Genomic DNA, 10110 nt, shown 5'->3' with positions numbered 1-10110 from the left:
CTAAAAGCACCCCCCTCTTCTTATATATGTGTCTCTATATGTGTATACATATACATATACATATCTATATATATATATATATGCTTTTTCTCAATAATGATGGTCATGTTTATCCAAAACAAACACTAAAGTAGAAAAAACTAAATCTTTCTAGATTGGATTTAAGGGCTTTTGGGGTTTAAGCAACAAGGGTTGGGATGTCTAATAACAATACTAACCTAAGATTATAATGTGGGAATAATTAGAAGTCTAATGAGAAACAAATCATCAAATTAGTCCACGGTGCCATGGACCTAAACCAAGGGACATTAATGAAACAAATTAATTTCTAATATTTGATGGAAAGGAATCTTGATGTGGCATGGTTTTAGGTAATGACAGGGAATGGATGTTGACCCATCAACAAAGGGGATAATACCAAATAAACCCATCTCTAAAGCTTGCATTAAAAATGCAACTAGTGTTTTCTTATTGGTAATTATTCTATTTTTTTTTTGTTGAAATGGTACAAGCAAAACTCCAAATTAAATACAATATCTCTCTCTCTCTCTCTCTCTCTCTCTCTCACACACACACACACTATGACTGAGATAATAGAGGGCATGAGTTGTCAAAGTAAACTCAATCCCCCTTTATGTGGCATAAAAAGATCAATAGAACAAACATCTTTAAATCCTCTTCTTTTTCATCAGCTTTTACCTTCTTTTTTCGAAAGAAAGCCTTGTCTCATTTTCCCCTGTTGAAATTTACCGTCGTCTGTTTTTACATTACTCTTTCAACATGAGTACTTGCAATTTCTGAAGGCTCCACAAAAAGAACCAATGAAAAAGCAGAGACGGTTAGAGAGAGAGAGAGAGAGAGAGAGAGAGAGAGTGGAGTTGGAGTCAGTGATTCCAAGTGCCCACCATTTTTTTCTTTATATAAAACAAACTAAAAGAGATATTATTATTTTATAGCAAAATTTTTGTTTTCAAACCCCACAAAAACCAGAGGGCTTCAGACAGGTTTGCAAGGACAAGATCTTCTGTACCATGGGATGAGTTTCAAATCTGATAATAATTGCTAGAGAAGGAGATAAAGCAAGCCCAAACAGAATAGTCAATAAGGTTTCTTCATAGGGAAGGAGAGAAGAAAGAAAGAAAGAAAGAAGATAGAGACCCATGAAAGAACAAAAGGTGCAATGGGAAAAGAGATTGAAAGGTGTTTGAGATTAGGACTGGACCATCCTGAGGTGTCTACTTAGATATAGTTTGACAAGAAAGCTTTGATCTTTTTGTTCCTCTAGTGTCTTTCTCTCAATAGAGTTTTATTTTTGGCTCTCTTAAGAGGACTTTGTTTCTAGGAATTCAACAGCGAAGTGAAGGTACACAGGTTGGAATTTCAACCAACTAATATCCCAAAATCCCAATTGCTCTATTTCTTTCTTTTCTCTTCTTTTCCTGGAAAATTATTTTTCATCTTGTGTTTATTGCAGTTGCTTCCAGAGGAAGAAGCACTAGAATGGTGTGAAGCCTATTCTTGTTGCATGGCGAACCATAGAATTGGAGAGACTGGTTTGTCAGACTTGGGACCTTCAAACCACCACAACCCATATGCAGTTCTTCATGGGCTCAATCATGCTAGTACTAGTTTCATGTATGGCTTAGCAAAAAATTTCCAAATGGGTTTTTTTCAATCTTCTACCCTTTTTTTTTGTTTCTCAGAGTACAAAATTAAAGATTGATTACTACATGGGTTTGCTTCATTTTTTCTAATTTGATTGGTATATTATTAGTTCCCTGTTCATTTCTGACAATCTGTAAATTAATACTATTTTGTTCCAGTAATCAAGAAGGATCTGCTTTTGATTTTGGAGAGCTGGAGGAGGCTATTGTGCTGCAAGGACTTAGGCTCAATAATGATGCATCAAAAGCACGTAGGCTTCTACTTTCTTTCTCCCCCTCCTTTGATATGCATAACCAACTCCTAGAGAGAGAGAGAGAGACAGAGACAGAGAGGTTAGAGAGAGAGAGAGACATAGAGAGGTTTGAATATGTCTACAGAGTTCACAGAGGAAGGTTTACCATTTCCAATAGAGTAATCATTTTGGGACAAAGGACTTGATGGCGTGGGGGCTTAAACCTGAGCCCTCTGCATGATTTACTGACTCCATAACTGCAGAAAAGAGAAAAGGGGGATTAGGTTTTCCCTTTCACGAGTTTTGAAAATCTTGGAGTCTTTATTTTGCTGATGCTGAGAGATTCTGCTTTTGTGATTCTGTGCAGCTTTATTTACAGCCAGGCCTGCAGCAACTCTGGAAATGTTCCCTTCATGGCCTATGAGATTCCATCAGACCCCAAGAGTAATTTCTGTAACTCTCTCTCTCTCTCTCTCTCATATCTTTGACCATTTGTTTTATATGGCACGCCATCAACCTTAATCTTTGTTTCATCTCTCTCCTGGGGTTTTTGAGACTACTCTGTAATACCCCCATTCGAAAAAATGACAACTTTTTTTTTTTTTTTAAATGTTTCTGTGGGGATGGTTCTTGAATGCCCATTTGAAAAGATGGGTATTTGAGTTGATATTTTAATACCCTTTTGGATAATTTTGGTTGGTGTGTTGTTTAATTATCCAGGGTAGTTCAAAATCAGGAGGGGAGAGAGAGAGTACTGATTCAGGTTCAGCAGTGAACACTCTTTCAAGTAAAGCTGATACCCAACTAGAACCAGAATCTCCCATCAGTAAAAAGGCATCTTCATCTTCAGATCATCAGACCTCCTTTGATCAGAAGCATCTCATGCTACCACAACACCAACAACACCAACAACAACAACATCAACATCAACATCAACAGCACCAGCTAGAGATGGCAAGTGATAGCCCTACAACAAGACTATCACAGACTCAAGTCACTCAACTAGCTGCCAAATCTTCCCCAGAAAAGGTTCTTAGTCCACTGTCCTCTAATGCCTATTTCTCATAGATCAACCACCTCTTCTCTTACTAGTACGTTTCAAAAACTGGGAAAAAGGTGGCAACATTTTTTTTTTTGGGGGGGTCTCTCCCTCTTTTTCTCTCCCTAAAAAAGGCACAGATCCCAAGAACCTTAAGAAAATCAATCAACGGCAGAGTTTTTCTGATTTTGGTGATTTCTGATTAAGGTCTGACATGAATTGAGAATATGAGATAGAGAAAAAGAGTGAATCTTTACAGTAGTTGCCACTATTTCGTATCTATTATAATAATGACAACCTTTATTCAATCCCCAAAACTGTAGTTTAAGTACTTGTCTTTTTAGGCCATAATCTATCTTGGAATTAGAATATCAAATCTAAAAACCCCTTGAGCGACGAATATATATGGCGGGTAATAATATATACATTCGCCATGTAATGATGGTTACTTGTTCCAGCAACAACAGTTCTCACATCAGTATCAGATATCAGACATGCCCAAGTACGGACTGTCGTATCTCTTCCTTCTAATCATACACTTTGGTTATAGAAATCACAAAATCTCTAACAGGGATACTGCTATTTCTTTACCATCAAAAACAGTATCTTATAATCATGTGGGCTACCTTTAGACTCTTTATTGCCAAAGAAAGGAAGATGTACATTGTATTGGCAATAGCCAATATTTCTCTGCCAAAAGGAAAACAATTTTATTACTGCAATTTTTCTTAAAGTATACTCCAACAAAATTAGGCATCTCTAGCTTTTTCCAACAACAATTATTTATTTATTATTTTTTTCTTTCTGAATGTTGCAGAGGAAGGGAGCTAGTTCATCCTCAGAGAAGGTACTTGATGCAAAGGTATTATTGTAATATATATAATTTTTGCTTGGTTTGTATTTTTTTTTTTTTTTTTTTTGGTTCTTAATTTTTCTCACTTGATTTGAGGACTGATGCTAATATTAATTACTTTTTGAAGTTGTAAAATTTAAGCTGAAAACATATGCATAAATTGGTTACAGACATTAAGGCGTTTGGCTCAAAACAGAGAAGCTGCAAGGAAGAGCAGACTCAGAAAAAAGGTGTGGATCAGATTCCAGCCGCAGTAACTTGCCTGAAAATGTCGAATTCCGGCACACTTCCGGGCTTAAAATTCTAGAATCTCACTTCCCATTAATCTCTTTCTCTGTTCTTGAACAGGCCTATGTACAGCAGTTGGAATCAAGTAGGATCAAGCTCAGTCAGCTAGAGCAGGACCTTCAACGAGCTCGAGCTCAGGTTTTTAATTTCAGCAAAAGCTTGTACAAATAAGTATAATTGTGTGTGCGCTATTTTTGTGAGTTAATTAATTGTTTGTGACATTGATCGTTTGGGTTAACAGGGGTTGTTCATGGGAGGAGGTGCCGGTGCCGGTGGAAGTATTAGCTCTGGTGAGTTTTACCAAAATACCCCGACCTTTTACATTGGACTCAAAAGTTGCATTAAAAAAAAACCCTTTTTGTCATTGGTATTTAATTAAGGGTTACCACCGTATGAATGGTGTTATTCAATTTTTGACTTTGATCAAATTGAATAGCAAATGAAGTGAAATTTTTTACCTTCTTGTTATTTGATTAAAGTGATTGTCAAAAAATAAATAAAACGATTCAGTTTTTGTTCCTACAGAGGCACTGAACATGATATCCAAAATGTTAGTTTCCGGCCAAGTTTGACCTGCTAGCTGTAGCTTTGATCTGAAAGTTTTAGAACTAGATTTTCTGTCAGATTATGCTAACTCCTGTTTTGGATTTCAATGTATTCAATGTTGATTTCATTATTTGAATAGACAGAAATTCTGAATTTGACTTGGAAGATGTCTAATTTCTTGTCCTTTCCCTTTTGTTTTATGGAACAGTTGTTATGAAAACAATAAGTTATACAATAATGACAAACTTCTAAAATCTTCAACATTATGTATCTGAACCTTATTCAAGCATTTCAATGCATTCCAATTGTCAGAGATTACTGTTGGTGTTAGTCAAGTATTTCAATGCATCCTTCAACACCAACCCAAAATAGTCTCCATGATTTCTAGAATATTCATAGGCTTACTTTTCTGATTCACCAAAATCAAATCTCTTAATCCACTTACTCATAAAGTCAATGTAATTTTCCTTGTCAAAGAAATGCAACATTGTCAAACAAATAATATAATACTCCTTAAGTGAATAGTTATTAAGGCTCCAAATTGCTATTGTTAATATATATATATATTTTAATTATTGCAGGTGCTGCAATATTTGACATGGAGTATGCCAGATGGTTAGATGATGACCACAGGCATATGTCGGAGCTCAGGACAGCTTTGCAGGCACATTTATCAGATGGTGATCTGAGAATAATAGTTGAAGGATACATTGCTCACTATGACGAAATTTTCCGCCTGAAAGTTATGGCAGCCAAATCTGATGTCTTCCACCTCGTCACCGGAATGTGGCTTACTCCGGCAGAACGCTGCTTCCTCTGGATGGGCGGTTTCCGGCCCTCTGAACTCATCAAGGTTTCAATTTCCAGCATATTGTTTCTAAACCATGTTCACTTAAGCCACTGTTTTGAATATAACTGCATTCATTACAACTATCTTGTCACTTTAGTCATCATAGTGGACTTTTTACCCAATCCATAAAAATGTAGGAGTAATTTAGTCATTTAGTTTCTTTCAAGATAAGGAACAAATCAGGTCATTCTGGTCATTTGTGATTTTGCCAAGAAGTTCAAACACAAGGAAGATTTATTCTCAAGCACACCTGGCCAATCCAAAAAGAGTTGTTCACAAGGCTAAGTAAGTCCTTAAACTAAAATGCTCCTTTTTATGACTTAAAACAGATTTTTCATGGAATAACACTTTTGGACTTCCTTTTCTTGCCATGTCAATGATTAATAAACCATTACTAGTTACAGTTTCTAGAGTAATCATTGGTGTTAGTTACATGCTTGATCAAAATTAGCTCTCTGCTCAAAATTACAACAATGACCTTCACGAGCCTTGAATTGGATACTGACCCAAAACATTATTTGCACAAAGTGATTGCTCTAGAGATTCAAACTCATGCTCTCACGCTCGACAGCCCAAGCATTTTACCAATGCACCAAGCAATAACCTTTACTTCTTTTAACTCATTTTGTGTGTGTATGTGTGTGTGTTTTTCCTTTATCAGATGTTAATAGGACAACTGGACCCGTTAACTGAGCAGCAAATCATGGGGATTTACAACCTCCAGCATTCCTCACAACAGGCCGAGGAGGCCCTTACCCAGGGTTTGGAACAGCTACAACAGTCTATGATTGACATTATTGCAGGAGGGTCTGTCAGTGATGGCATGCATCATATGGTGGTTGCTCTGGGCAAGCTTACTGATCTTGAAGGCTTTGTTCGCCAGGTAATTAAACCTATCACAAAAACACTTCTAGTACTCTCAAATTAGATGAATCGACACCGTGTCACGTGTTCATTTTTCTGAAACATTTTTGTCAATAGAAAGAGTCGAACACAAGGCATTTTCATACAGTTGATCAATGGATTCCTTGAGTGCATATTTGCCTTGCATATGATTGATGGATGAAATCGTTCCTCTACTTGATTGGCTTATTTTAATTTATAATTCTTCATTCATCAATGATTTTTTTTATTTTTGAATGAAAATACATTGCTACGCTGCTAAGAAGTCAATTCACAGTGTTGAATGAGAGAGTACTTGATGTTGTTTTTTCATCTAATTAAATTGTTTCTATCACAGTGGAGTTTGAAAATGACACCTGCTGAAAAGATCACCTGTCAACAAAATTTTTAAATAATTCTGGGAAAGCATTATATGGATAGTTTAATTGAAGAATTGAAGAACGCATATTAAATTTTTAATTTGCTGTTGGAATGGTCCAAACCTCATATGAAGTTTTGTTAATTTAAAGTTTGTGCCCATGCGTATAGGTCCCATCTCAAATTGAATAACATGGTTGTGTTTGATCCTTTATATAATTGGACTTATTCTTGTCTCTTTCATTGATTTTGAATTTATTTATTTGCTTGAACATTATTATGTTATATTTGATTTTTTTTTTTTTTTTTTTTATCGACTTTGTAGGCTGATAATTTAAGACAGCAAACTCTTCATCAATTGCACCGATTATTGACTGTTCGACAGGCAGCAAGATGTTTCTTGGTGATTGGCGAGTACTATGGCCGCCTACGAGCTCTAAGTTCCCTCTGGGCATCTCGCCCTCGAGAGTAAGTACTGCATACACATTCCTAATATAGTTCAAAGAGTAATGATAGACTGGCAGAACAGAACAACGGACTTAGAAAGCCAATACATTCCCAGCCCTCCCACTTTGCTGCATCAGAATGCTGGAAAAGTATCGGTTTTAGAGTTTTTGGTTGTGTTAGAGAATCATTTTCCATATTTTAGAGTGTATTTAGAATTTATAGTATTAAAGAAGGGTGTAGTACCCTTCTTTTTACACTGTTTAAATCTCTGAAAGTCCAAATTAAGTTGCATATAGAACAACTCTCTTTAAACCTCCAAAGCCCATACTACTGTTTGGGCAACTTTTTTAGACAAAAAGGGAAAGAAAAGGACTTGGTAGGAAAAAAGAGGAGTAAAGTAAAGAAGTTACTTTAAAAACTGAATATTCATTAGCTCAAGATTAGGTGAAAAAGAAAAAGGTCAGTTATTTACTTGAAACATATCCAACCTTTTGGTTTCAGTGCAATTAAAGTCTTTCTTCTTGATAATCATGACAAAAGTTGAATCAAATATTATCCAGTAGTCTAGTTGGTAGACGCCTAGATCCCCGAGCTGGTATGCTTGTATTCGAGCTTTCCCTCCCCTAGTTTGCCACTTTTGAAAGGAGAAGTTGACAGTAATGAAGCACACACTATTAGTTAGTTTATGACTTTATGCACAATTATGTCTACTTGTAACTTGGTTAAAAAAATAAAAAAGGACAAATTTTTTTTCTTAATCTATAGTTATTTCTCTGGTTTAATCTTGATATTTTCATACCCTATTATGCCTTCATTCTTTTTATTTTCTGTAGGAATTTGATCAGCGACGATAACTCTTGCCAAACAAGCACGGATTTGCAAATGGTTCAATCTTCACAGAACCATCACTTTGCGAACTTTTGAAGAAGATGAGAAATGACAGATAGGTTGTTTGTCTCTTGATGGTCAGATTAATCCCAGTAGCCTCATTGCCATATTGGATTACTTGGTGCAACTTGAAAGGAGGAGATAGGATTCTTTTTCTTTTTATCTTTTTTGCTTTAGCTTTTTAATATCTAAATAGTATTATTATTATGTTATCCTGTAAATGTAAATCAATTTTATGTGCATGAGGAAGGTTTCGCTGGATTAATTAAAGCAATAGTTGAGAGAGACAATGAAAATTGTGATATATATATATATATATATATATATAGATCTAGTATTGTCTTCTTCTAATAGGTTTTAAATTTAATGTCACATATGTATATATATATATTATAATCGTAGAAACAAAATGGTAGAGAGAGAGAGAGCTGAATTATATGTATTCATTGTCCTGTTCTAAATGGTCTTGCATAAAAAGGGGGCTAGAAACAAAAGAATATGAGGGAGTGATAAAGATGGGTTGTTGCTCTTCATTTATATGGAGTGGTTGTGAATGAGGGATTACTCTAATGCAGAAAAAACAAAGAGAGAGAGAGAGAGAGAGAGAGATGAGCCAGATGACCATATTGTCTGGTAATGATGAGCTTTGTACGTACAATAACAAACCGAGAAATATGTATAGAGAGAGAGAGAGAGAGAGAGACCAAGGGAGGTGCATTATCTTCTTATATATATACTCCCTACATAACTTCTTCATGTTTATATATACTCCCTACATAACTTCTTCATGTAAACACAAAGCAACAACACAGTTCTCCTTACAATATCCCTTCAGTCAAGTGCCATTCGAAGAAGATAATGCACCTCCCTTGGTCTCTCTCTCTCTCTCTCTCTATATACATATTTCTCGGTTTGTTATTGTACGTACAAAGCTCATCATTACCAGACAATATGGTATATATACTCCCTACATAACTTCTTCATGTTTATATATATATATATATGTATGTACGTCTGCATGTAAATAAATTTTCATAAGTTCTACTTTTCAGCTGAGATTTTTATTACTTTTATATTTCCTCTGTCTCATAATAAATGGATACTTTAGGAACTGTGACCCATCTATTATGAAACGGAGAGAATAATTTTTATTTTTAGAATGGTTCTATCGGTCTTTGTAGAGCACTTTATAATTACTTTATAATTTATAATTGGATACATATAGTTTTTGATTTCACATTCCCTATATATATATATATATATATTTATGGTGCAAACCAAATTGCAAAAATGGAAGGTAAGGATGGTTTTCACATTCAATGGATCATGTTCATATTTTTGTGGGGAAAACAATCCGATTGTTCCTGCAATTCCACTTATTTGTTGAGCTGCATTAATTATACTGATCTAAATATATTGTATTATATAGAAAAGAAAACAAAAAGTCCATGACGAGAACAAACATATATTGTACTCTCTCTCTCTCTCTCTGTATATATATATGTACATATTTCTTGGTTTGTTATTGTACGTACAAAACATCATTACCAAACCTAGAAATATGGATTGCTGATTTATGGAAATATATATATATATATATATATATATATATATATATATGCAATTATCTTGGAGAAAAAAGAGAGGGTAAAACTAGCTTTTGATGATAACCATCTATGAGATATGTACTCTATTCTCAAGTTTCAGTTACAAAACACGCGCATACATTAACCAAACTCACCTTCTCTCATGAGAGTTCTCAGTTTCGCTGAGTTCTCTGTGTGATTAGAGTTTTGATTTTTCTTTTTCTTGTTGTCGTTGCTCTTTGATCTTGTTGTGGGTTAAGCATGATGCTTGTTCCAAGCTATTCACGTTTCCGTTTTCGATTTGATCATGAGGTTTTCTTCTTGTGGTCCTGGTGGTTTCTTCCTGTGCTACTTTTACCTCTGTTCTTTGTTTTTGTTTGGGTGGGTTCTCGGCGGCGATGGCTGCTGTGTGTTTGTTCCTTTGTTATGTGCCGGTTAGTGGTCGGCGTTCGTCGT

General features: G+C 35.2%; 1 protein-coding gene across 2 annotated transcripts; it reads left to right on the top strand.

Annotated features, from left to right (window-relative positions):
- The first annotated feature begins 1477 nt into the window (after window positions 1–1477).
- On the top strand, window positions 1478–8421 carry LOC132270418 (transcription factor TGA9). Of its 2 annotated transcripts, none has more exons than XM_059771599.1 (12): window positions 1478–1635; window positions 1824–1915; window positions 2265–2341; window positions 2618–2926; window positions 3754–3798; window positions 3960–4019; window positions 4138–4215; window positions 4319–4367; window positions 5205–5476; window positions 6135–6356; window positions 7059–7201; window positions 8014–8421. In XM_059771599.1, the coding sequence occupies exons 1-12, from the start codon at window positions 1526–1528 to the stop codon at window positions 8102–8104; spliced, it is 1548 nt and encodes a 515-aa protein (XP_059627582.1). In that variant the 5' UTR covers window positions 1478–1525; the 3' UTR covers window positions 8105–8421. The 2 variants fall into 2 exon arrangements, with proteins under 2 accessions (XP_059627582.1, XP_059627581.1); XM_059771598.1 differs by having other exon boundaries at window positions 2265–2350.
- The last annotated feature ends 1689 nt before the right edge of the window (window positions 8422–10110 follow it).

Source organism: Cornus florida, unplaced genomic scaffold, assembly GCF_030987335.1.
Source record: "Cornus florida cultivar Cherokee Brave unplaced genomic scaffold, ASM3098733v1 CherokeeBrave_3.0.0_Hap2_Chr08, whole genome shotgun sequence".
Classification (NCBI taxonomy): domain Eukaryota; kingdom Viridiplantae; phylum Streptophyta; class Magnoliopsida; order Cornales; family Cornaceae; genus Cornus; species Cornus florida.
This window is presented reverse-complemented; position numbering and strand designations above follow the sequence as displayed.

What these genes read in the sequence shown, in the direction of transcription:
- LOC132270418 (XM_059771598.1), top strand. Translation starts at nt 1,526, where the DNA reads ATGGCGAACCATAGAATTGGAGAGACTGGTTTGTCAGACTTGGGACCT. An exon ending in AGAAGGTACTTGATGCAAAG is followed by an intron (nt 3,799 to 3,959) that starts GTATTATTGTAA and finishes AATTGGTTACAG; the next exon opens with ACATTAAGGCGTTTGGCTCA. An exon ending in TTCAACGAGCTCGAGCTCAG is followed by an intron (nt 4,216 to 4,318) that starts GTTTTTAATTTC and finishes TTGGGTTAACAG; the next exon opens with GGGTTGTTCATGGGAGGAGG.